At 46.2% G+C, this 26,992-nt stretch overlaps 1 protein-coding gene across 2 annotated transcripts; it reads right to left on the reverse strand.

Moving 5' to 3' along the window:
- PARP2 (poly(ADP-ribose) polymerase 2) lies at nucleotides 1-26,808 on the reverse strand. Of its 2 annotated transcripts, XM_087714128.1 has the most exons (23): nucleotides 26,706-26,808; nucleotides 24,341-24,485; nucleotides 23,889-24,010; nucleotides 22,737-22,949; nucleotides 21,817-21,948; nucleotides 20,867-20,986; nucleotides 19,636-19,764; nucleotides 19,027-19,140; nucleotides 17,694-17,813; nucleotides 16,646-16,716; nucleotides 12,720-12,770; nucleotides 10,546-10,642; nucleotides 8,995-9,070; nucleotides 8,789-8,891; nucleotides 8,537-8,696; nucleotides 7,180-7,318; nucleotides 5,905-5,968; nucleotides 4,358-4,492; nucleotides 3,080-3,207; nucleotides 2,893-2,992; nucleotides 2,259-2,357; nucleotides 1,509-1,627; nucleotides 1-493 (listed from the first exon to the last, which is right to left on the reverse strand). In XM_087714128.1, the coding sequence occupies exons 2-23, from the start codon at nucleotides 24,481-24,483 to the stop codon at nucleotides 334-336; spliced, it is 2,595 nt and encodes an 864-aa protein (XP_087570254.1). In that variant the 5' UTR covers nucleotides 24,484-24,485; nucleotides 26,706-26,808; the 3' UTR covers nucleotides 1-333. The 2 variants fall into 2 exon arrangements, with proteins under 2 accessions (XP_087570254.1, XP_087570255.1); XM_087714129.1 differs by lacking the exons at nucleotides 10,546-10,642; nucleotides 12,720-12,770; nucleotides 16,646-16,716; nucleotides 17,694-17,813 and having other exon boundaries at nucleotides 4,358-4,516.
- Nucleotides 26,809-26,992: the final 184 nt, after the last annotated feature.

The following is a 26,992-nucleotide window of genomic DNA, read 5'->3' on the forward strand; positions in this document are numbered from 1 at the left end:
TGACATTTATTCTTTTATTTTACAAAAATGTTAAACAATTGCTGTATTTCTACCAGATCTTCAGATCATACAAAAATAATAGTAATAATAATAAAAAAAAATCACAGCTATAAACCATGAGGATTAGCTTTCCTTCACGGCTTTCCTTCATTTTTGTCATTTAGGAGCCAGCTTTGTAACAAAAAAAATTAAAATACTGCAAAAGGATGAAACCAGAGTCGGTTTCAGGAGCTGATCTCTTCAGCCTCTCGGTAGAAAACAGCCATCAAAAAAAATAACCATCTGTGCTTCAGGATGTTGTTCTTGCACTGGTCTTTCTCTTTTTCCCCACGTTCACCGAAGCAGCTTGAAATTGAAGCGCACCTTGAGAAGGTACTTCATACGCACCTGGTGCGGGTCATAGATAACAAATTCGTTGTAATTCAGGGTATAGCCGTCAGGGTTTACTACCCCGGTTTCTTTAGCTGGGCCCATGGGAACGGTTGCGCCATGCCTGGGCAGGAAGAGATGAGACCGTTATGTCGACTCCCTCAGATATTGCCACTGTTCCACCCACCATTTCACAAAGTTTTAACAGATTAGCAGATTTGGAAGGGACCTTGCAGGTCATCTAGTCCAACGCACTGCCCAAGCAGGAGACCCTACATCTGCCTCTACCTGGGATCGAACTCACAATCCCTGATTTGAGGCAAGAGCTCCAGTGGCTAGCATTAAGACACCATGTAGTTTCCACTTGGACATCAAGTATTTTTTAATACATTTTTGCAATACAGCCTTTCTTCTTTAAATAAAGGGATGTTTTGCTCGACCACAATTACTTAAAAATTCAGAAAAAAGCTGCGAGCTCTCTCAAAGCTACAGAAATCAAGATAAAATGTGAGAAGTTTGAATCTAATAGTTCAGGCACCTAGTTCAAAACCAGGAGATGGTGAGTTCTAGTACTGACTTAGGCATGAAAGCCGGCTGGGTGACCTTGAGTCAGTCACTTTCTCTCAACTCAACCAACCTCACAGGGTTGTTGTGGGGAAAAAATAGGAGGAAGGAATATTAGATATGCATGTTGCCTCAAGTTATTTATAATAACAAAGGCAGGAAACAAATATAAATATTCCACCTATGTTATCTTTTTTCTTTGTAGTACCCAATTCGTATTTGCTCAGGAAGAGAGCATGGAAGAAGCTCGTGCATTTAACTTCATTCTCTTTTAAAAACCAAATCTCAGCATTGTTTCCATCCCTCTAAATCTGAGTCGGCTCCTTTATGACTTGTGGACTTCAACTCCCAGAATTCCTGAGCCAGCATGGGAAATCCTGGGAGTTGGAAGTCCACATCTCTTAAAGGGGCAAGGTTGATAAACACTGGTCCTACTCTTTTTTTGATAGCATAAATAGACAGCAGTCATAAATAGACTAAAAGATATGGGAGTGTGATACCCAGGTTAGGGGAAACTGACTTAAGTAGCAATTTTTCATCCCTGGCTGCTTTCTTCCCATCATCCCCAAACTCACAGAGAAATACAATCAGATGGAACAAGCTTGCCAAGGCCTTTGGTACTGTGTTTGCCGAGCAGTAGTTTTTCGGCTTCTGGATTGGCATCCACCAGTTCATTGCATTCTCCCAGAGCCACCTGTAAACAAATACAGAACTTTAAGTGCTGACTCACATATATCCCATAGATGCTGTTTCATAGACAAATAGGGGAGGGGAAGTACAGCCGAAGTGCTAGCAAAAAACAAACAAACAGGAAGCCAGAGTCAGGCTACATCGAGATGGTTAGATGAAAATCTGCAATTATTATCTTAAACCAAACCCAGAGGCAGGTTTTCCGGTCAGCTTCACAATTGATAGGGCTTTCGGTTAGGACACATAGAAGAAAAAGGAGGAGACTCTATGGTGGGGAAACCAGATTTCCAGTCGGCTCCAGAACTGAACGGGGACCTTTGTGGCTCCTTGAGTGTTTAAGATTGCCGACCCCTGCCCTAATCCTTCTTAAACTAGACATGCACAGTTCCTGCAACCGTTCTTCATATGTTTTAGCCTGAATCTCCCTAATCACCCTTGTTGCTCTTCTCTGCACTCTTTCCAGAGTCTCCACCTCTTTTTTTTATATCACGATGACCAGAATGCAGGATGCCGTACTCTAGCTATGATCTTGCTAAGGCATCATTAAAGTGGTTTTAACACTTCACGTGATCTTGAGTCTGTCCCTCTGTTAAACGTTCTTCGTGTTTTAGCTTCCCACCAAGATGTCACCTCACCTCTGACAGCAAAAGGAAGCCAATGTCTTTGTTGCGAGTGGCGAAACAGTAATTGGCACTCTTAGAAGACATGTCCGCAAAGTAAATGCCTTTTCCAAACTGGGGGAAGAGAAATAAGAAGAGGTAAAAACTAGGAACCTGACTTCTCCCTGAGTTGAACGAATTCTGGGTTCAGCCTAGAGGCGTGAAGGCAAACCTATGGCATGCGCGTCAGAAGGGGCGGAGCTCTCTGTGCAGGCACCTGAGCCGTCGCCCCAACTCGGCTCCACCGCACGCCTCCTGCCAGCCAGCTGATTTTCAGGTCGCCGCCATGTATGCGTATGCAGGGCATATGCAGGAGACACCCGTGCATATGCGGGGTGTGTGTGTGTCACGCATGCATGAGTGAGGGGCAGGAGTGTGTGCAGAGGGGGAGAGTGCAGCGCCCCCCCTCCCATGGCCCGTTTTTTATCCCAAGAGGCTGCACGGAGGCCTGCTAGGCCAAAAACAGGGTGGGGGCCTCATGCACGCATTCGTGGGGAGGGGGAAAGGAGGAGTATGTGGGGTGTAACACGCGCATTGCATTATTGGTGCGGGCACGCACTTTTGGCACATGACGACAAAAAGGTTAGCCATCGCTGGCCTAGAGACTCACCATGTAGCCTGTGACAGGCGCTTCTGGTGGAGCCACACGCAACCCCTGGCTCAAAATCCCCGCCCAGTTACCCAGGCGAGATCCGTGCCACAGCAGCATCCTAAAGAGGGGAAAAGGAGGACGAAAGATGCAATTCAAAATATAGCCCAAGGATAGGTTTCATTTTTGCCATCAGCCCTCTTCTTACCTGTTGGGCAGGTCAAAACGGAAGCCGGCTTCTAAGCACTTCTTGTTCACTTCAAAGGCCTCGATCAGGGTCATTTTATAATTCTTGTGGGTGGGAGCATGGGTGGAGAGCAAGTAGCGTTCCAGCACCTGAAGGAGGACATGAAAGACTTAGAAATCCAGTTTGACACCCTTGTTCTATAGTCTTCTTATATGCCTTTGAGCTGTGGTGCAGGAGGCGGCTCCTGCATATATACGTTGGACAGAAAAGGTGAACTAACAAGCAAGTACTGGAGCGCATAACACCAGACACGTCACTATAAGACCAAATCATGAAACTCCCCACTCATCTTGGAGGGTGTTAGAAGGGGGAATTCACTGGAGAAAGCAATTATTTTTGGAAGAGGACTAAAAGGAATCCAGGCCATCAAAGAACATGGTGTGGCTGGACATCCTCAAAAGCTGACACCATCCAGAGCATAGAAAAACTCAAAAGTAGTAGTACAAGATCAGTAAGATGTAGAGAGGTGGTTAGGTGTATGGTTTTAACCCCGTGTTATTCTCATTACAGGACACACTTTTCTGCTGAGGGGAGGGCGGCCTGTCAGACCTGGAAGCCATCTTAGGCCTTCAGGCCTGCCACATTTTCTACTGTGGGAAAACAGGAGGGCGGATTGCATAGATTGTGGGCGATATATAGCCAAAATAGCACTCTTTTTCAGAGAGTCCTTGCCACTTTGCTCGCCAGCTGCGATGAGGTGACCCGGGAGGCATCTCCAGTTTTGGATGGTGCCTGATTGGATCCTGTGATGGACATGTGGGGAGGTTGGGCAGGGACTTGAAGTTTCTTTTGGGTGGGGAAAACTTGGAAACTTTCAGATTTTCCCAGACCTGTCAATAGGACACCTCTAATAAAATGGAACTTTGGGGGAAAAAATCAAGCCTTGGATAGCAATAGCAATAGCAGTTAGACTTATATACCGCTTCATAGGGCTTTCAGCCCTCTCTAAGCGGTTTACAGAGTCAGCATATTGCCCCCAACAACAATCCGGGTCCTCATTTTACCCACCTCAGAAGGATGGAAGGCTGAGTCAACCCTGAGCCGGTGAGATTTGAACAGCCAAACTGCAGACAGCTGTAGTAGCCTGCAGTGCTGCATTTAACCACTGCGCCACCTTGGCCTCTTGGAGTCTTCATTTCGTTGGGGCTGTTACTTTGAACCCTGACAACCCGGCCCATAGAATTGCCAAGAGTCAGATTCAACTGAATGGATAACATCACCATATTCCCGGCTACACACCTGGAAAATATCACTGGTCTTCTCCAAGGGCAGGAGTTCACAGTCGAGACTCCTGTAGCTCCGGTCCAAAGGGTGTTCCAGATCCAGCTGTTCTAACTGCACATGTTTGATACCAATACGGACTTCATTCAGAGCCTTGAGAAAGTCAGCAGAAAGAACCTATTATGCTTTCAGGATATTATAGGGCAGCGTTAACCTCAAGAGGAGCTAGATATCTACATGGCTGCCTTCCAGGTGTGAATTGAATTTAATTTATTGCATTTATATGCTGCCCTTTTCCCTGAAGGGGACTCAGGGCGGCTCACAATCCAAGTCAGGGAAGGGGGTACAGATAAGGGATAAAAAAGACGAACAGAACAATACACAATTTAAAAGCATACAACAACCATACCATTCAGGGGGGGGGGGGGGCAAAAGCTCTTTAGCCCCAGGCCTGTCGGAACAGCCAGGTTTTAAGGGCTTTGCGGAAGGCCTGGAGGGTGGTGAGGGTTCGAATCTCCACGGGGAGCTCGTTCCAGAGAGTCAGAGCAGCCACAAAGAAGGCTCTTCTCCGGGTAGTCGCCAGTCGGCATTGGCCGGCAGATGGAATTCGGAGGAGGCCTAATCTGTGGGATCTAATCGGTCTATTGGAGGTAATTGGCAGCAGGCAGTCTCTCAAGTACCCAGGTCCAATACCATGAAGTGTGTGGTGCCCAAAATACATGGAATTTGTCACATTGGAAAAAGCTTAGTTGAAAGTTACAGCTGTAATTGGCTCAATTACTGTCATAATTTGAGGACTGTTTATTGTCCCATCTGTCTGGTGTAAAAGAATTTAGGGATGACCGAATGGTATGAAAGAACCATTAAAGAGAAAAGCAATTTTAATTTAAAACTTGAAAAAAAATTATAAAGAAATTCAAGTCCACCTTGTTTTTAATTATCACTAGTGCTGTTAATCCGGCATTATCTGGGTATTTATTTATAGGGGGAAAACGTCCGGACCAAACATAATTTCTAATGTTGGATTTTCCCCTTTACCAGAGGGAGGCCCCTTGTGGAGTACTGTGAACCCATTACCACGGCAACTCCACTGCGCTGCACAATACAAGCCATTTTATGGCAGTACAGTAGAAGCCATTTTAAGGCACAACAACCTGTATCTGAACAGAACACACACCCTGAAGTTTTATAGGAGTGTCTACCCCCACAATATTTTTCTCCAGAGGGTAAGTAATCTGTACGTCAAGTTTGGTTGAAATTGTTGAAGGCGTTCCAGAGTTATGCTGGAACACACACACACAAACACAATTTGATAGATGGATGGATGGATGAAGGAGGAAAAGGTACAGAAACATGAAAAGATTTTCAGGATTCTTATTATCCCGTACTACAATAAAACAGCACTATTGATATCCTGTGGCATCTCTCTCTTGAAGAACTGACATGTTTTTCATTTTCCAGTTCAGCACAGAAGCTGAAGAACTACATTTCCCCTTGATCTTAATAGCCAGAATGTCCCCACACCAACTTTCTTTCCTTCAGCAATTAAATATGACTCCCTTTACCTCTAGCAGCTGTACTTTTTCATGGAGTTCCTTCAAGGTCTTTATTAGTGGTGGTGTTCTCAGCCTGAAAAGGAGAAAGAGAATGAGAGCAAACACTTAAAATTTTTTGCAATAAGATGATGAATTGCCCTTCGCTGAAGGTTCTCTTCAGACCTTCAGAGATTGGGGAGGTAGCAACCACAAAGAGGACCTTCTCACGAGCACTAGTTACAAAAAAACCCTCTTCTTCAATGAGGGAGGCACATGGTTTGGTTTCCAGCCTCTGACTGGATCATCAAAATCTAGTGGAAAAATGTAAAGGACTGTGGGAATAACCTTGGGAGACAGAAGGAAGAGCTGGAGCTAGGGCAAGTGTCAGATAAGGGATATCTCGGTCATCAAAGGCAAAAGGATGGAAAACGCATTGCAGAAATGACCCTACCTAGTTTCTCTGGAACATATAAGGAAGGGTGGGGAGAAATGCTTTCAGGCAGTTTGCCAGGACTTTGCTGGATGCGCATGAGAGTAATTCACATTAGCTTAATAAAAGGGGTTTTTTGTTGGGACAAGGAGTCTGCTTCGTGATTTTGTGAAGCCTAGGTCACAACTGTTCTACACCCAGGTTTCCTTAAAAAGCATGAAGCAGAGTCTTGGTCCCGGCAAAACCCCTTCTATCTACACGACTGTGGATTCGTTTCATTCACAGTCAGCAAGGCTTAGCAAACAGCCTTTCCGAGGAACATTTATCAACATGAACCTTATCTCGTTGGGAGCGCTGTCAGATAACTAGTTTCCAGACGCAGGCGAAGGCAAAACTTGGCAGAGGGTCTCTTATAGTCACAAACAGAACATTCCATTCTTGAAACAACTGAATGAACTGTTTCTGCAAAAGCCCACTTCCCCGTTTATTCCTCTTTTGCTTCCCTTGGGAGGGGCCAATCACCTCCAAGGTGTGGCTTTACTCCTAAGTCGACCCTGCTTTCTTAGATGTTCTTCTCTTCTGGCAGCTTTAGGCATATGCAGACTACTCCAGCTGTCCCTTCTGCCTCACTGCTCTCTAACTCCCGTCTCTGCCTCTGATGCAGAGCCCTCATCTGAGCTTTCCTCAGCCTCAGGACTGGCCCGTGTTCCTCCCCAACCTCCTCATTGTCTGACTCCATTGCTAGCTGCCAGCAGATCACAACAAGAACGTAAGTTGAGGATCATCTGCATGAGAATAGTGCCAAAAGGAGACTGGTTTTTCTTCTTCTCCAGGACAACTTACAAACTACAAGGAGGTGAACGGGTGCTACTAACCCAAAATCATGGGGGATCCGGGTGTAGAATTCATTGCATGCTTCCAGCAGGGAGGAAGCAGCCAGGTTGTGCTTCAGACAATCTTCCACTTTTTGAAGTGATTGATAACCTGCTCTGATCTGTTCGGCTGTCAGCTTTCCTAGAGAAGAGGTTTAAAAGAAAAGAAATCAGTTGGATTCAAGGAAGAATACTGTAAGGAGCCCCCCCACTCCTGAGTAAAGGGAGTGAAATGTCTGCCAGTTCCAGGGCCTCCCGTCCTCTCCCAGGTGGAGTGGCAGCTGTGTTTTGGGTCTGAGCCAGAGGTGGGTTCCTACCAGTTCACCTATTCGTCAAATTTACCGAACCGGTTAGAAGTGGTTCCACCAGTAGACCTGGAAAGCAGGCCACACCTACAGAAGAGCTTCCAAAAATTTTTGAAACCCACCACTGGTCCTTAGATATGATTATTCTACACTATCATGTTCCTATTTATAAAACTCAGTGCTTCTGTGAAAGGTAAGGATGACTACTGCGTTTGTGGTACAATCAGAACATTGCGTGTGTTGAAGTTGTTTTAACGCAAACCAAGGATGCCTTTTAAGAAACAAGTTTACATCATATTCTTATGCATGCCAGTGCTGTGTGTGAGGTAATTTAAGGTGGTTCTGACAAGTATCGTCGGCATCTTCATATCTGGTCACATGGGCGGCAAGCCACTCCCATCCAGTCACATGGGTGGCAAGCCACTCCCACAAAGGAGGCCACACCCACAGAGTAGGTTCGAACAATTTTTGAAACCCACCACTGGTCTGGTCTAAGTGAGGGGGAGGAACAGATGAGGCCCATCCCAGATGCACATTTGCGTAGGGAGGAGAGGAGAGCAAAGGAAAACAATAAACTGGATCTCAAGGAAAAGCAGACACAGACGCTAGCCAACCCCTCCCGTGGCTGAGAAATAAATAGTAGGAATTTGGGAGTGGCCTGTTGTCACACACAACCATTTGTTTCTGGTCTACAGCAAGAAATTTGGATTTCTTGGCTAAACCCAGGTTTGTTGGGACTAATTACGTTTGATTTTTTTTTGTTTATCCACCTGAACAAAAGACTGTTGCTGCCCTGTTATAAAAAAGGGGGGGTTGTTTTACTCGCGAATAAACATCTTATCACTACTTGCCAAGGCTAGGTCCGAATAGATTGCTAAGTCAAGGCCTCTTGTTTATTTTCAATTAAGATTTCCTAAGCCATGAACCTTTCTCATTTTTTTCTAAAAGATAACTTAGCCTAGTGCACTTTCTCTACTAAAAAAGGTGACGCTGTTTGGACAAGTTGACCTCATTAAATACATTAAAACTAAGGGTAAGAGGGAAAAGCTGCGTACCTAACGGAGCTTTTCGTGTGTCGTACTTCATCTCGGTCACCATTTCCTCCATCGTCTGAATGTTACATATCAGCTCTATCAAAGCCTGAACTCTTAGGTCCAGCTGGGAAACTGGCTTGGGTTTGGAGACCGTCGCCTCCGGGGCAGCTTCTGGATTGCTCTGGAAGGAATGCAAAATGAGGTCTTGGTGAGCCAAATATATTTGCTTTCTAAAGCTGCCTCCCTCTGCTCTTTCCTGCCAAAAAGTCTTACATCATCTTTGACTTCGTAGTCCAGATGGACAAGATCATATTTGCCAGAGACCTTCTGGAAGTTGGCACGGTTGCTCCATTCATTTTTGGTTTTGTCTTGGAATCTAAGAAGCAAAAAAATAAAAATAAAAAAAAAGTCAGGTTCGGGAGAAGGGACGGTGCTGAGTGGGATAAGGATGTTGCAGAAACTTTCAGAGAGGGACTCACTTCTTTGTGAAGATCTCCTTGGCTTTCGCCAAATCTCCAAAGCAAGGAATAAGGGTGTGTTGTCCAGGCTTACCCACTAGAAAGTTAAATAATAATAATAATAATAATAATAATAATAATAATAATAATAATAATAATAATAATACCAGGACTTAAAAATCGAAATTCAACGATTATGGCACAAACCAGCAGTGATAATTCCAGTGGTAATTGGCACACTGGGTGCTATTCCAAAAGCACTGGAATTACATTTAAAACAGTTAAAAATTGACAAAATCAACATCAGTCAAATGCAAAAAGCCGCACTGCTTGGATCTGCACGCATATTACGAAAATACGTTACGACGTCCTAGGCCCCTGGGTGGGGCCCGACTAGTAACCAATGCCAAATCCGGTGAAACAACTGGCCGCTGTGATACAATTGCATAATAATAATAATAATAATAATAATAATGATAATGATGATGATGATGATGATGATGATGATGATGAATTAATACTGTTTCCCTGAAAATAAGACCTAACTGGAAAATAAGTCCTAGCATGATTTTCCAGGAGGCTCGTAATATAATTCCCCCCCCCAAAAAACAAGGGGCCAGTTAAGATTGTCAGTCAAATGGATGCATTAAGTACTGTATTTCCCTGAAAATAAGACCTAATCAGAAAATATCATCTGAAATAATTTTTATATAAAGTATAGCAATAGTATTTACACTTATATACCGCATCAGTGATTTACAGTGACCCTATAAAGTGGGTCAGCATATTGTCCCCCAGCCATCTGGCTCCTCATTTTACCGACCTCGGAAGGATGGAAGTCTAAGTAAGCCTTGAGCCTGTCAGGATCAAACTCTGGCAGTGGGCAGAGTTAGTCTGCAATACTGCATTCTAACCACTGTGCCACTACTGCATGAATGAATGAATGGATGGATGGATGGATGGAATCATCAAAAGGACCACTGAGGAGTACAGAAGAGGTGAAGCCACATTCTATAACTCAGGAAAAAAAGCAAGAACTGCAGAAGAACCCAAAAACTTGATGTATCATTGTTCACTAACATTTCAATCATCTAAAAAAAAAAAACATATTTATGATAACATAACACTTAAAACTTATACACTGTTTCCTAGCGGTTTACAGAGTCAGCATATTACCCTCAACAATCTTGATCCTCATTTTGGCAACCTCGGAAGGATGGGAAGGCTGATTCTACCTTGAACTGGTCAGGATCGAACTCATGGCAGTGGGCAGAGTCAGCCTGCAATACTGCATTCTAACCACCTACAGCGTTTTTAGGCAGTGAAATCCCTGATAGTATTTCTCGATGCTGACAACTTTAAGATGTGTGGATTTCAACGCCCAGAATTTTGCAGCCAGTATGAATTCTGGAAGTTGAAGTTTACTAATCTTGGAAGTTGCCATGGTTGAGAAACACAATCCTGGATCCATGATTGCTAGGTGAAATACAAGCATGATTTGTTTTTAAGTTTGTATTAAAAATTAAGACTCCCACTTCCTTCCTACAGGACTCATGCCTTGCACCAACTCACCGCGTCCCCAGCGCATCCAAACACTGTAACTTTGAGGATTATCTTCTTCCAACAATTGTATGATATAATACTTATTATTATTGAATTGTAGATTTGTCTGCAGGAAGTCAAAATGGAAAAAAAAGAAGCTGGTCAGAAATGAGAAAACAACACCTTGTTCCATTTCCATTCCATGTACTGCTTTCTGAGCTGTCTTCTGAACAAACCTTTATGAAAGGTCGGGCTTTCATGCAAATACTCTATTTTTCGGAGTATAAGATGCACTTTTTCTCCCCTAAAAGAGGGCAACAATTTGGGTGCGTCTTATACACTGAATGAAGCGCCCTTCGCTCTTCCGCCTCCATGTGTCGTGATTTAGACTTGTTCCAGGCTGCAGTGCCCCCTCCGTGGCTTCCGTTTTTGCCCTCTGTGGCTTATGCTTTCAATCTCTGAACACTGTGAGACTGGTTCAAGGCTGCGGGGATCACCAGAGCACTTCGCTGCCAATTGCCGCCTCCGTGCATCACGTTTCCAGCCTCTGCGCATCGCATTCTAAGCCTCCGCACGCCCTGCTTTCGGCTTCTGTGCGGGGTGTTTTTTGGTGGCGATCGGCGGCAATGCGCTTTGCCGTTCCCTGGTCTCAAATGGAGCGTTTGTGAAGTAGTAGTAGTAGTTTGTGAAGTGCTTACGACTGACAGCCGGCAACAGCCAAGCCGCACCTGATTGGCTAAGGCACGGCTGGCTGAGCGCGAGCTGCCGGTCACGCACCTATTGGTCGTCCTGCTTGACAGCTCCGTATAAATAGCTGTCAAGCAGGGCGAGGTGCTGAATCGCTACTTACTAGTTGTGTTGATTCCTCTGCTTGCAATAAAGCTGTTTACCTTACCTCAGGCGCCTCCTGCCCCGTAATTCCTCGGTCTACTTCACTGGCGACGAGGACAAAACAGTTTGGAGGCTGGAAACGCAAGGCGCAGACTCCAGAATGACAACCCGGAACAACTGCTGCTTTGTCTGGCCACTTCTGCGCTTCACCTGCTTGACTCACTGGAGCTCCTTGTGACAATCAGCTGTGTTTTTGAAGCTGCTATCAGCCTCAACCAGGGCTCACAACCAGCGAACTAATGTGTTGAAGCTGACCAGGCTGTTTGCTAAGGACTCTGGGTGGATGCTGGTTAGCCAGAGGCAGATTTTTTTTTTCTTTCTTATTTTCATCCCCCAAAACTAAGGTGCTTCTATTCCAGAGCGTCTTATACTCTGAAAAATACGGTATTACTCCAATCTCTCCAGGGGAATTTTGTTCTGTAGTGTGATAGGAAGCCAGCTGAGGAAGCGGGGAGCCCAAATTTATCAATAAGCTTCCCCTACTACATCAGTGGTTCTCAACCTGTGGTCCATGGGGGGGGGCACAATGCTATCACAGGGGGTTCGAAAAGGCTTGGAAAAAAATGTTATGATTTAAATCTTGAGTATCTTAAGCCCCTTGGGGGTCGGTAGCCACAAAAGGTATTTAAAAAGGTTCTGTGGTGAAGAAAAGTTTAAGTTTAAGTTTAATAAACTTATAGGCTGCCCAATCCCGATGGACTCCGGGCAGCTTACATAAAAGACAATTGAAAAAGTACTAAAAAGTTTAAAAAGTAAAAGACAAAGCAGGTTAAAACACAACACACACTCAACCGTAGTGGGGCTGGACCCCATTCAAGAGGTCAACAGCCCCAGGCCTGCCAGAAAAGCCAGGTCTTAATAGACCTTTTGAAGGCTGCGAGAGTGGGGAGGGTCTGGATCTCTGGGGGTAGATCGTTCCATAGGGCCAGAGCAGCTACAGAGAAGGCTCTCCCCCAAGGAGCAGCCAAATGACATTGTCTAGTTGACGGCAACCGGAGAAGGCCCACCCTGTGAGAAAGGCTGAGAATCACTGACCTATATTCCTTGGGAGTTTCTAGTTCTGTCTTTCCTGCCCCTTAGGATGGCTTATATGCTTCTCCCCACAATTTTGTCTTCCAGATTATCTTACTAAGAACAAGAGATTTAAAGATAGGCCTTGTCTAACCTTTTGTGGGCTCGGCAACTAAGATTGAGGCATGAACCTACTTCTCCCCAACTGAAGTCCAATCTTTTTTCTTTTTTTTTTTAAACCTGGCAGAATCTCTTGATTGGGTGAAAAAAAAAATCCAAAACAGATGATAGGGTGCACTCACTTGGTTCAACATAACATCATAAGTATCCTCTGCGTCACAGTAAACGTGAGCCTTTGGAAAAGGGAAGGAAAAGGGAAGTTATTCAATGCCCAGGATTTTTTTAAAAAAATAAATGATAAAGAAAGCCTCTTTTAAGCTAGACAACCTATGCAGTTTCCTTGGCTGAAAAAATACAGTTATCTTCTTCCAATTTGCTAATCTGGTCTACAGCCCTAGGACTTCCTTGCAGGGCTCCATCAAGTCACCAAAAAGTTCCAAAAAAGAGACTTAAGAAGCAGCTTGGGAAAAAAGTTTTATTTTGGCTAAACAGCTGGGTGGACAGGTCCACAGCATACAGGCTGCAAGCAGGCAAGGAAAAAGCTACACCGGAGAAGAGTGTAGCAAGCATCTTATACATTCATCTACCCAGTCAGAACAAAAGTTTGTTACCCATTCCTTGACCCTGTCCTAAATATGCCTTTGTTATCTACAGAGAATTCCTCGTAGGGCTTCTTCGCCGTCTTATCTATTTTGATTTCACCTTGGGCAGCTTTGCGTTATGCTCTCTCTTATCTACTGGACAAGGCTGCGCCTGGCGCCACCTTAGAAGCAATACACAGAAGCAAGAAGGCGGGCAAGAAGATAGCAGGGGATAAACTAAGGGGAATTTGCAATAACTATGCAGGACGCGCTGACCCTGCAATCTGCTGTGCTTTTGCAAGACAAAAATCTAGAGAAGAAAGAGAAGAAAGGGGGGGTAGGAAGGAGGGAGGAAAGCAAGGAGGGAAGCAAGGAGGAAAGCAAGGAGAGGAGGAGGGAAGGAAGGAGGGAAGGAAGAAGAGGAGAGAAGGAGGGAAAGAAGGAGGGAAAGAAGAAGAGAAGGAGGGAAGGAAGAGGGAATGTAGAAGAGAAGGAATGTAGGAGAGAAGGAAGGGGAGGAGGAAGGGGGGAAGGAAGGAGGGAATGTAGGAGAGAAGGAAGGGGGGAAGGAAGGAGAGAAGGAAGGGGGGAAGGAAGGAGGAAAGGAAGGGGGAAGGAAGGAGAGAAGGAGAAAAGAAAGGAGGGAAAGAAGGAGGGAAGGAAGAAGAGAAGGAGGGAAGGAAGAAGAGAAGGAGAGAAGGAGGGAAGGAAGAGGGAATGTAGGAGAGAAGGAATGTAGGAGAGAAGGAAGGGGGGAAGGAAGGAGGGAATGTAGGAGAGAAGGAAGGGGGGAAGGAAGGAGAGAAGGAAGGGGGGAAGGAAGGAGGAAAGGAAGGGGGAAGGAAGGAGAGAAGGAGAAAAGAAAGGAGGGAAAGAAGGAGGGAAGGAAGAAGAGAAGGAGGGAAGGAAGAAGAGAAGGAGAGAAGGAGGGAAGGAAGAGGGAATGTAGGAGAGAAGGAATGTAGGAGAGAAGGAAGGGGGGAAGGAAGGAGGGAATGTAGGAGAGAAGGAAGGGGGGAAGGAAGGAGAGAAGGAAGGGGGGAAGGAAGGAGGAAAGGAAGGGGGAAGGAAGGAGAGAAGGAGAAAAGAAAGGAGAAAAGAAAGGAGGGAAAGAAGGAGGGAAGGAAGAAGAGAAGGAGGGAAGGAAGGAGGGAAGGAAGAAGAGAAGGAGAGAAGAAAGGAGGGAAAGAAGGAGGGAAAGAAGGAGAGAAGGAGGGAAGGAAGGAATGTAGGAGAGAAGGAAGGGGGGAAGGAAGGAGGAAAGGAAGGGGGAAGGAAGGAGAGAAGGAGAAAAGAAAGGAGGGAAGGAAGGAGGGAAGGGGAAGAAGGGAGGGAAGGAAGGGCAGTAGGAGAGAAGAAACGAGGGAAGGAAAGAGGGAGGGAGGGAAGAAGTAGGACCGTTGTAAGATAAGATGGATCTATGGGATGTTAAAAAAGCAATCTTCAAGTATATTGTTAACAGTAGGGAAAAATTGTTATAAATACATTTTATTAATAACAGTTATGAGATCATAATTGTGAATGTATATATGAAATTGATAAAATAAAATAAAATAAATAAAAAAATCTATTCCCCCAACCAAATGCTTTGCCGAATGCTGGGATTTTCAACTCCCAAACATTCCCAGAAAGCATGGCTAATGGTTCTGTTTTATGCTAATGTCCAGCATTGACTTAAGGAACCTCACGGGCAACCAAGGTGTGACACACACACACCAACTTTCTGCAGAAATTGGGTGATTCTCCTCTGCTAGCAAGCGAATGAATGAAGTTATCGGACCGTAATAAATCGTGCCCATGTAGCTCTTTATCATGGCAGCAAAGGAGGGATACCATCAATCAATCAATTGCATAAAGACATTAAAAAGAAAACCAACGACAGAAAACCATGTGTCATGGCCCCAATCGGACCCTAGTTCGGAGGAGGCAAGCCCGGAGAAGGGTTGCAAGGCTACTCGTCCCATCCCTCCTCCTAAGGAACACCAGATATGGAGTGACGTAAAGAGAAGCTTTGTGGTTTTAGATAGTCTCCTCCAGGGACAATTGTTTGGCTTTGGCTTTGTGCGTATTGCTGTTTGCCTTTGCCTTGAAGGCTGCTTTTCGCCTCTTGTTTTGTCTAGCTGTGAGGACTTGTCTTCTGCCATGGACTTTTGCCTCGCCCTGTGGAATGTGGTTTGCCCTTTGCTTCACTCTGCTTTCAAAACTGCCTTTCACTTTGCTATTCTGCTCTGAGCACTTCCATTTGCCTTGTGCCTGAACTTTACCTTGTGGATTAGAGTTTGCCTTCTGGACTCACTTAACCGGACTGAAGTTTTGACACCCTGGACCTGTGAGGATGCTCCTACCTTGTGGGCTGCCTTTGGAACATAGGGGCTGCTGTTTAGCGGACTGACGGTGGCTGCCTTCGGGGTAGCATGGGGTGGAGCCTTACCGAGAGTTGGCGGGCCGTTTGTTCGAAACATTTATTGAGAGCAATAAAGGACGCTCTAGAGCAGGGGTGTCAAACTCAAAACCCGTCAGCCGGACGCTTAAGATATGGTCCATTGGACTGACCTGGAAACAGCGAAGGACCGTCCTGTGGTGCCTCTGTCAGCGAGAACAGAGGGCTGCAAACGGGCCCTCCCGAGATAAATTTTCGCCGGCAGAGGGTTGCAGGAGGCTGTCACAGCCGAAAACGGAGTTCGGGAGGGCTGTACGCGGCCCTTGCAAGCTCAGTTTTCACTGGCAGAGGGTTGCAGGAAGTGGTTGCGGCTTCGAAGCTCAGGAGCCAATTTTTGCTGGCAGAGCACTTGGCATCCCCGGCACGAGTGGCATCGAACTGGCCATGCCCACCCCCTCCCCAGCTCCTCCTCTGAGGTCTGCCTTGCCTTGGCCATTTGGGTCACAAGACCATGTGCTTGGTTTCTCTGGTCAATCCACTGACCTATGCTAAGATGCCACTCCTTCCTTCCTTCCGTCTCCCATTAGCTTCTACAAAAGGGTTACTCTCTCTACAAGTCAGGCACTGCTAACCTCAGAGGTTCTCCTCCCAGGAAGACCAGATGGGAAATGCAACCAACGAACTAATTCTATTCTACCACATTAACCGAATATTGCAAGCCTGAGAGTACAATTCTCCCACCGTTACTTTTACACTCTACAACAGTGTTTCTCAACCTTGGCAACTTGAAGATGTCCGGACTTCAACTCCCAGAATTCCCCAGCCAGCATTCGCTGGCTGGGGAATTCTGGAAGTTGAAGTCCGGACATCTTCAAGTTGCCATGGTTGAGAAACACTGCTCTATAATATAAAAGCATTCCTCCGGAGTCTCTTGCCCCACCCACTATCCCACCTGTCAGCTGCCTCTTACCTGGCTATCCTTTAGGCAGCTTGTCAATTCCAAAGGCAATCCCATTAAAGATACCAATTCTCTGCTACAGCCCTCTTGGCAAATTTCCTCACAACATCTGCCAACTTGTTTGCTGACCAAACTCTGGACACCAATTTAGCAAATACTCTCAGAATATTAATGATATCGATGACATACCTTTCCCACTTTGGCTTCACATTCTGGATCCACTGGGGCTATTCCCTTCATTTTAAGAGACTTCACTGCCTCTGTAGGTGGAAAATAATAATAAAATACCCACTTTGCATCGAACAGAGGTGGAATTTGGCTACAAGCAGCTTAGGCTGACGCCCTACAATCTCAGCATTTAAAAGCAACAGGTCCTTGCTCCTTAGAATCCTAGTGTCTCTGGGCTTAAAACAAAATACCCTTAATTAAAAGGGGTTACTTCAGCAACTCTTAACTTCTTACAGGGGAGGAATGATGGATCAGAGATTAAAGACCCTGAACTTGTCTGCTGGAAAGCTGACAGCCTAGGTTTGAGACCTGATTACCTCCACTAGACCGATACGATCGCATCGATTAGGCCTCCTCCGAATTCCATCTACTAGCCAGTGCAAACTGGCAACTACCCGGAGGAGAGCCTTCTCGGTGGCTGCTCCGACCCTCTGGAACGAACTCCCTGTGGAGATTCAGACCCTCACCACCCTCCAATCCTTCCGCGCCGCTTTTAAGATCTGGCTGTCCTGGGGTTAAGATTCCAACCCCACCCGAATTGTGTGACTGTTGTGCTCTCTTTTAATATGTTGTATTGTTTCCATATTGGAATACTGTTTGTCTTTCCCCCCCCCTCCCTTTTTGAACTGTGAGCCGCCCTGAGTCCCCCCAGGGAAAAGGGCGGCATACAAATAAAGGAAATGAAATGAAATGAGCACCATGTGACGGGGAGAGTTCCCATTACTGGCTGCAGCTCCTGCCAACCTAGCAGTTCGGAAGCATGCAAATGTGAGTAGATGAATAGGTACCACTTTGGTGAGAAGGTTAACAGCATTCTATGCGCTTCAGAATACAGTCATGCTGGCCGCATGACTTTGGAAGAGTCTTTGGACAACAATGGCTCCCCCAGTTAAGAAACAAAGGATGAGCACCTCCCCCTTGAGTTCGACATGACTGGACAGGGGGAACCTTTAACTTTTAACTTCTTATGAGAGACCCCCCCCAAAAAAATTATTTTCTCGGCACTTACCCATCAACTCTTCTTTCCCCAGAGATGTACTGGCCTCTGGTTCAGCCTGGGGCGTCTGAGCAAGAACCGATGTACTGGCATCCAAGTCACCGCTATCCAGCTGGGACTCTTCCTCTGCCGCTGTTGCATTTGAGTGAGGAAAAAGAAGGGAATGGCAGGATGGGACATGGGATTGTCAGTGGTTGTTGTTGGCAGTGGTCTAAGAAGCTAGATAACAGTGAGGCAGAGGAACAACCTGGGAGCCTGTTCCCAGTGTACGCATGTGCAGAGCTGCCAGCAGAACAGCTCGGAAATCACGGTCGACTTGGGAGTAAAGTCACAGGTGGAAAGTGATTGGCCCGTCGCACAGGAAATAAAAGAGGAGTTAAAGGGGAGGGGGCTTTTGCAGGAAACAATGTTCTCGTTCGGTCGTTAAGATTCATTTCAGGAGTGTGAAAATCTATCCGTGAACCTCACAGACTCTGTGCCCAGTCTTTCCTTGCACAGCACCGCATTTAAGAAATATTTGCATGGCAGCTTTCCAAGCTAGATAAGGTCTGTACCCATAAATATTCCTTTGAAAGACTGTTTGCCAAGCCTTGCTAAATGTGAGGAATTCCCATTCGTTTAATAAAAGGGGTTTTGTCGGAACTAGGACTCTGCCTCGTGCTTTTTGGGGAAGCCTAGGTCAGAACAGTTGTTTCCATTCCTATGGGGGAGGAATGATGGATCGGAGATTAAAGACCCCAAGCTTGTCAGCTGGAAAGCTGACAGGCACGTATTTGAGACCCGAGCACTACGCGAAGGGAAGAGTTCCCATTACTGGCTGCAGCTTCTGCCAACCTAGCAGTTCGAAAGCATGCAAATGCGAATAGACTAATAGGTACCACTTTGGTGGGAAGGTAACAGCATTCTGCGCCCTTTGGCGTATAGTCACGCTGGCCACATGACCACGGAAGCCTCTTTGGACAACACTGGATCCCTCGGCTAAGAAACAGAGATATGCACCACTCCCTCAAGTCCAACATGATTGGAGAGGGAGAACCTTTAACTGTGAACTTATGAGATTCCTACTTGCAGTTCGGCTGTTCAAATCTCACCGGCTCAAGGTTGACTCAACCTTCCATCCCTCCGAGGTGGGTAAAATGAGTACCCGGATTGTTGGGGGCAATATGCTGACTCTGTAAACTGCTTAGAGAGGGCTGAAAGCACTATGAAGCGGTATATAAATCTAACTGCTATTGCTATTTCCTATTACCAACCTCCCCACCACGCATCTATTTCCAAAGGATCAGACTGTTCTTTCCACCACACCATCATGCACTGACTCCAAAATTATTTTCTCGGCACTTACCATCTCCTTTCCCCTGAGATGTACTGGCCTCTGGTTCAGCCTGGGGCTCCTCAGCAGGAACCGATGCACTGGCATCCAAGTCACCGCTAGCCAGCTGGGACCCTTCCTCTGCCGCTGTTGCATTTGAGTGAGGAAAAGAAAGGGATAGGTAGGATGGGACATGGGATTGTCAGTTGTTGTTGTGGACCGCCAGCAGCAAAGCTGGCAGCAGAGTCAGACAGTGAGGAGGCTGGAGAAGAGCATGGGCCCAGTCCTGGAGCTTGGGGAAGGCAGGAAACAATTTGTTTGTTCGGTCGTTAAGATTTGTTTCAGGAGTGTGAAAAATCTGTCTGTGAACTTCAGAGGCTCTGTGCCCAGTCTTTCCTTGCACACCACCTCATTTGAAAAATATCTACATGGCAGCTTTCCAAGATAGATAAGGTCTGTAGTCATAAATATTCCTTTGAAAGACTGTTTGACAGGCCTTTGCTGAATGTGAATGTGAGGAATTCCCATTCGTTTAATAAAAGGGGTTTTGTCGGAACTAGGACTCTGCCTCATGCATTTTGGGGCTGTTCTTTCCACCACACCATCATGCAATGACCCCAAAATTATTTTCTTGGCACTTACCCATCTTCTCTCCTTCGGTCTGAGGTGTACTGGCCTCTGGTTCAGCCTGGGGCTTCTCAGCAGGAACCGATGTACTGGCATCCAAGTCACCGCTAGCCAGCTGGGACCCTTCCTCTGCCGCTGAAGCTTCTGAGGGAGGAAAAGAAAGGGAAAGGCAGGATGGGACATGGGATCTCAGTTGTTGTGGCCCGCCAGCGGCCATCAGAGCTGGCAACAGAATCGGACAGTGAGGAGGTTGGGGAGGAGCATAGGCCCAGCCCTGGGGAAGGCTCGGACGAGGGCTCTCCATCGGAGGCAGAGACGGGGCTGAGGCTGTCTGGCAGTGATCAGGTGCCTAGACAGCAGTGAGGCAGAGGAACAACCTGGGAGCCTGTTCCCAGTGTGCGCATGCGCAGAGCTGCCAGAAGAAAAGAACGACTCAGAAATCAGGGTAGGCTTGGGTGTAAAGTCACAGGTGGAGGGTGATTGGCCCCTCCCATAGGAAATAAAAGAGGAGCGAAAGGGGAGGGGACTTTTGCAGGAAACAATTTGTTTGGTTCGTTTCAGGAGTGTGAAAATCTGTCTGTGAATCTCAGAGATTCTGTGCCCAACCTTTCCTTGCACACCACCTCCTTTGGAAAATATTTACATGGCAGCTTCCCAAGCTAGGTAAGGTCTGTGGTCATAAATATTCCTTTTGAAAGACTGTTTGCCAGGCCTTGCTGAATGTGAATGCGATGAATTCCCATTCGTTTAATAAAAGCGGTTTCCTCGGGCACAGGAATCTGCTTCGTAATTTTTGGGGAAGCCTAGGTCCAAAGTGTTATTTCCATTCCTATGTAAGGACAGAGGTGAAGCGGCTACGGGGCCAAATCTATGTGCTCTGATTTCCACTTACAAGGAGGGACAGAGCCCAGACGGAATTCCATAGTTCAATTCCCAGCATAAGAATAAATTTCTTATGGGACTTTCTGACAAGCAAAGCCCATGGGAAACCAGATTCCTTATAACAAGCTTGTTACTAGCTAAACGACTGCACTGATTCACGTATCAACTGCGGCAAGAAAGGTTGTAAAAATGGGGGGAAACTTCACTTAACAAGTGTCTCGCTCAGCAACACAGATTTTATGAGATTCCTAACTGCAGTTCCTATTACAAATCTCCCCACCACACATCTATTTCCGAAGGATCAGACTGTTCTTTCCACCACACCGTCATGCACTGACCCCAAAATTATTTTCTCGGCACTTACCCATCTTCTCTCCTTTAGCCTGGGATGCACTGGCCTCTGGTTCAGTTGGGGGCTTCTCGGCAGGAACCGAGGTACTGGCATCCAAGTCACCGCTAGCCAGCTGGGACCCTTCCTCTGCCGCTGTTGCATTTGAGTGAGGAAAAAGAAGGGAAAGGTAAGATGGGACATGGGATGTTAGTTGTTGTTATTGTGGCCCGCCAGCGGCCACCAGAGCTGGCAACAGAGTCAGACAGTGAGGAGGTTGGGAGGAACATGGGCCAATCCTGGAGGTTGGGGAAGACTTGGAGGGCTGTGCATCGGAGGCAGAGATGGGGCCGAGGCCATCTGGCAGTGATCTACAAAGCTAGATAAAAGTGAGGCAGAGGAACAGCTGGAGCCTGTTCCCAGTGTGCGCAGCAGCGAAAAGAACAGCTCGGAAATCACAGTCGACTTGGGAGTAAAGTCACAGGTGGAAAGTGATTGGCCCCTCGCATAGGAAATAAAAGAGGAATGAAAGGGGAGGGGGCTTTTGCAGGAAACAATTCGTTTGTTCGGTCGCTAGATTTGTTTCAGGAGTGTGAAAAATCTGTATGTGAATCTCAAGAGGTTCTGTGCCCAGCCTTTCCTTGCACACCACCTCATTTGGAAAATATCTACATGGCAGCTTTCCAAGCTAGATAAGGTCTGTGGTCATAAATATTCCTTTTGAATTCCCATTCGTTTAATAAAAGAGGTTTCCTCGGGACCAGGAATCTGCTTCGTAATTTTTGGGGAAGCCTAGATCCGAACAGTTGTTTCCATTCCTATGTAAGGACAGAGGTGAAGGGGCTCCAGGGCCAAATCTTTGTGCTCTGATTTCCACTTGTAAGGAGTGACAGAGCCCAGACAGAATTCCATAGTTCAATTCCCAGCATAGGAATACATTTCTTATGGGATTTTCTGACAAGCAAAGCCCATGGGAAACCACTTACCCTTCTCATCTCCTTTCCCCTGAGATGTACTGGCCTCTGGTTCAGTCTGGGCCTTCTTAGCAGGACGTACCGATGTACCGGCATCCAAGTCCCCGCTATCCAGCTGGGATCCATCATCTGGCTTTGATGCAACTGAGTGAGGAAAAGAAAGGGAGAGGCAGGATGGGACATGGGATGTCTGTTGTTGTTGTTGTGCCCACCAGAGCTGGCAGCAGAGTTTGACAGTGAGGAGGTTGGGAGGAACATGGGCCAATCCTGGAGGCCGGGGAAGGCTCTGCATTGAAGGCAGAGAGGGGGCCAAGATCATCTGGAAGTGATCGGGTGCCTACGGAGCTAGACAGCAATGAGGCAGAGGAACAACCGGAGCGTGTTCCCAGTGTGCACATGCGCAGAGCTGCCAGAAGAATGACTCAGAAATCAAGGTCAACTTGGGAGTAAAGTCACAGGTGGAAAGCGACTGGCCCCTCACAGAGGAAATAAAAGAGGAGCAAAAGGGGGACTGGGCTTTTGCAGGAAACAATTCGCTTGTTTGGTTGTTAAAAGATTCGTTTCAGGAGTGTGAAAATCTTGTCGGTGAATCTCAGACTCACAGGTGGTGCGCAAGGAGAGACTCTGTGCCCAGTCTTTCCTTGCACATCACCTCATTTGGAAAATATTTACATGGCAGCTTTCCAAGATAGATAAAGTCTATACTCCTTTGAAAATGAAGCCCAGGAGAATCTGGATTCACCTAACAAGCATGTTGCTGGCTGAACAATGGCATCGATTCACTTAACGAGTGTGGCAAGGAAGATCGTAAAATTGTGGGGGGGAGAGGGGGGGGGAAGGAGAGAAACCTCACTTAACAAATGTCTTGCTCAGCAACATAAATTTTGGGCACCATTGTAGTCATAGGCTGAGGACCACTTGGACTCAGATACCTGCTTCCTTGCATTCTATCGGACGTTCAAACTTGGTCTGCTCGTTTCTCTGCAGCATGCGGGTCGTGTCCAGCTTGTAGCACACCTGACCGAATGTCAAATCCACGGTGGGGTCCCGGTCACCATTCTTGGCTGCCTGTAAATCCAAGCAGGTAGCAGCGGGGTATGGAATCCAGTCGTTTTCCTCATCACCTTCCCACTGCCAGACAACATCTACTCCCACGTAGCCAAAGAGGAGGAAAAGGAGAAAAAAAAAAATTTGAATTAACATAGGAAGTCAAGGCTAAACAACTCTCAGGAGGCGTTGAAGAGAAATGAGGAATCACTTTTTCTCTTATCCAAATAAAAGTTTATCAGCAAGTGCCCTTCACCAAGTATTTGAATTCTGATTATGTAACTGTGAGAAGGCCACGGCTGCAAGTAAGACTGGACGCATCCCTTTTTTCTAGGTGATCAACTCTGAGAAATCCCCAAATGAATTATAAATCAAGGACAACCTGTATGAGAATTAAAGAGCAGGACCAGTTATGGTGGACACTAGCAATGTTGACCTAAAGAGCAGAATACAAATGCAAAAATAATAATACTACAGGTAGTCCACAATTGGGATAGGGCTTATATTACAAGCATCCTGAAAAAAAATCATAAAGATAAAGGTTCCCCTCGCACATTTGTGCTAGTTGTTCTTGACTCTAGGGGGCAGTGCTCATCTCCGTTTCAAAGCCAAAGAGCCAGCGCTGTCTGAAGACGTTTCCGTGGTCATGTGGCCAGTTAAATACCGAAGGTGCCCGGAACACTGTTACCTTCCCACCAAAGTGGTCCCCATTTTTCTACTTGCATTTCCACATTGTTTCGCACTGTTAGGTTGGTAGAAGCTGGGACAAGTAACGGGAGCTCGCTTCGTTACGCGGCGCTAGGGATTCGAACCACCAAACTTTCTTATCGACAAGCTCAGCACCTTAGCCACTGAGCCACTATGTCCCTTGGGGGGGGGGGGGAATCATTCTAGGTCTTATTTTCAGGGAAGCATGGTACAATGGTCGTGTGAAAAATGGTCACAAGTGGGGGGGGTTTCCCCCCTGGGCTGCGGTAACTTCAAATGAACTGCTTTTAAGTTGAGGACTACCTATATAATTAGAAATAGCGACTTACAGGCTTTCTGATCCCAGATAGCCATACGGACACGGTTCTCTTGGCCGGTCTGCTTGTTCTTCTGGACCATCTTACAGAGGTCCACTTGGTCATCTCCTAGGTTTTCTTCCTTTTTTCTTGCCCTGCAGGGAAATACAAGAGTTGGCATTTCAACCTCTCCAACCAATTCCAGGCCATTGCGTTGTTGTTGGAGAAATTTCCTGAAAGTTAGAACAATTAATCAGTGGAACAACTTGCCTCCAGAAGTTGTGAATGTTCCAACACGGGGAGTTTTTAAGATGCTGGATAAACATTTGTCTGAAGTAGTGTAGGGGTTTCCTGCCTAAGCAGGGGGTTGGACTAGAAGGCCTCCAAGGTCCCTTCCAACTCTCTTATTCTATGTGTGTGTTTTATATGATTCTGTGTGTGTTTTCTATGTGGTGTTTTTCTCCTCCTCCTGGAAGCCAACTTACCGAACTGCTTGGCTCAGGACCTCATTTTGCTCAGGTGGGAACATCTGCCATTGATTGGAACTGATTTCCCGTTCCCAGCGCAGGTAAGGATGTATCTCTGCATCCTTAGGCTGGGCTTTTGGAGTTGTTCGCTTCCTTTTCATCCCTGTGGGAGCAACACAACACAAAGTGAATGTCTTAAAAACCATGCTATCTTTAAAGAACCACAAGACTGTTATCTTTATTGTGTCTTTCTCTGCCGGTTGTAAGAAGCATTTTTTTAAAGCTGTCGGGCAAATGGTTTGCAGATTTGAATCAGGTGAGTATCATTTAATTATACGTTTTAGGCACTTACAAATTGTTTTGTAATTACGGGGCTTGCGTTCTGGATCGTGAGAGAGCGTGCTTTGAAACATTTCAGGTTTTTGCAGCAAATGCAACATCTTATAAGCCTCATATGTGCGAGGGGAACTTTTACCTTTATTCCAATGGGGGGGGGGGCAGCTATAGCAATGATGCAAAAATAAGTTGTATGGTATTTGCAAAACCAGTGTCTTTATTATGGGGGCTTGAAGACTGAACAAGCCTATGTGATTTGTGTATTACAATGCACCCTTTTGCTATTTTTTTTTCCATAATAAAGACACTGGTTTTGTAAATACTATACAACTTATTTTTGCATCACTATCATTGCTATAACCGCCCTTCCCCATTGGAATAAAGGTAAATGTTCCCCTCGCACATAGGTGCTAGTTGTTCCTGACTCTAGGGAGCAGTAATCATCTCCATTTGCCACCAGTCAGAACTGTAGAAGCTTCCTGAATAAGAAGTAAAATGTTTTCAAAGAGGGGGGGAAAAAAACCCCAAGAGGGTTTTGCCATGTTTTGGGCCTGGTAGATCTCTTTGCAGCTTCCTGGGAGGAAAAAACAGGCCAACGAGAGGCACACATACATGTGCAGTGGAGCTGAGCTAGGGCGACAGCTCCTGTGCCCGCAGAAGAGGTGGTACGCATGCCATATAAGGTTCACCATCACAGACCTAGATGATTGAGAATCTCCATAGGCAACCCATTCCTGAAAGTTGCCACTAACCCCAAAACAGTTTGCCAGCCACTTCTATTAGTACTGTACCCTTTTATTATGGCTTCTAAGTGACCTTTAGCAATATTTAGCCATGGCTGGCCTGTTGCATGGGAGATACAGGTAAGCCTCAACTTGCAACAGTTCGTTTAATTATGGTTTGGAGTTAAAATGGCCCTGAAGACTGTTTTTCACACCTGGCAAGCATCGCAGTGTCCTTGCAATCATGGCCTCAAAATCCAGATGTTTGACCACGGGTTCGTAATTACATAATTGCAGCGCCTCAGGGTCAATACTCCCTTTCGCGGACCTTCCGACAAGCAAGGTCAGCGGGGAACCAAGATTCACTTAATAACCCTGTGGTTAACTTAATTGCACGGTTCACTTAACTTCCATAAAGTGGGGCAAAAAATAATATTAAATCTCTTAACCCATGCCTCACTCCGCAACAGAAAAAAAAATTTCGCCTCAATGGTGGTTTTCGGTCGAAGGCTACCCCGCGCGCTGGACACTCTGCACACGCTCAGATATTCCCAGACCTCAATGAGAACAACAAGTAGACATTCCCCATCAATCAGGTTAAGCCTACGTTCGTATTTGCGCTCGGCAGGAGCGTCGGCTCCGTTCCCCCATCCGGATTAAATTTTGCAAAATTTATTTTTAAAATTTTAAAGAGAAGAAGACGACGACGTTGACTTGTAGTAGCGGAGAAGGAAGATGAAGGGGAAAGGAGGAGGAAAAAGAAAAAAGAAATTAAGTAGCGGTAGCCGTAGCAGGTAGTAGTAGTAGTGGAGGAGGAAGAGGAGGAGTAGGAGAAAAGAAGAAAAGATTAGTAGAAGTAGAAAAAGTAATAGTAATAGTAGCAACAGCAGTAGTAGAATAGTAGTAATGGGGAAAAAAAAGCCGGCTTGCTTGAAACCACTCAGTCCACGGGAAACATTCTAGCAGAAGCAGCAGTAGTAGAATAGTAGTAGTGGAAGAAAAAGAAAAAGCCGGCTTGCTTGAAACCACTCAGTCCACGGGAAACATTCTTGGGGACCCCCTAAGCGTACATTTTCCCTTCCACCCCCCCCTTTTCTTTGCTTCACTCTTGGCACCCCTATTCCCGAACCCCCCAACAAGCCACCAAAACGTAGCCTTCCCGGACCCCGTCCATTTCTTAAGGTTTATTTTACTGCAAGCAAGAGTTTTTGCAATTTCGGCCCGCTTTTTTCGCCTCCCCAGGACGCTAATTCAAAACTCGCTTTCCCGCGCCGTGCGAACGCGTCTTCTCCCTGTTGGTTTCTTGCCACCAACCCGCAACTCACCTGCACGTTCCGTTCTCACCGCTCGAGATGACGCTTCCAGCTTCCACTCGCAAGCTCCTTCCCGGGAAAGTTCTAGGACCCGGGAAGACTCCGCCCCTTTTATAGATTTGCATCCGTCAAATTTGCAACAGAGGAGGAGGAGCGGAGAGCGTTTCTCGGCCGTCCATTGGCTGAAACCGGCTCGGAGGGAAGAAGAGAGATTAAAAAAGAGAGAGAGAGAGAGAGAGAGAAGGACGATTTGCGTATGTGAAGAAGTGCATGATGGTCGCCGCTCGAATTGGAAATAG

This window comes from Thamnophis sirtalis, unplaced genomic scaffold, assembly GCF_051295495.1.
Source record: "Thamnophis sirtalis isolate CommonGarterSnake01/CBP01778 unplaced genomic scaffold, rThaSir2_p1.2 scaffold_4, whole genome shotgun sequence".
Taxonomy (NCBI): domain Eukaryota; kingdom Metazoa; phylum Chordata; class Lepidosauria; order Squamata; family Natricidae; genus Thamnophis; species Thamnophis sirtalis.

What these genes read in the sequence shown, in the direction of transcription:
- PARP2 (XM_087714128.1), bottom strand. Translation starts at nt 24,483, where the DNA reads ATGAAAAGGAAGCGAACAACTCCAAAAGCCCAGCCTAAGGATGCAGAG. An exon ending in TATCTGGGATCAGAAAGCCT is followed by an intron (nt 22,950 to 23,888) that starts GTAAGTCGCTAT and finishes ACGTGGGAGTAG; the next exon opens with ATGTTGTCTGGCAGTGGGAA. An exon ending in CGTTTTGACCTGCCCAACAG is followed by an intron (nt 2,993 to 3,079) that starts GTAAGAAGAGGG and finishes TCCCCTCTTTAG; the next exon opens with GATGCTGCTGTGGCACGGAT.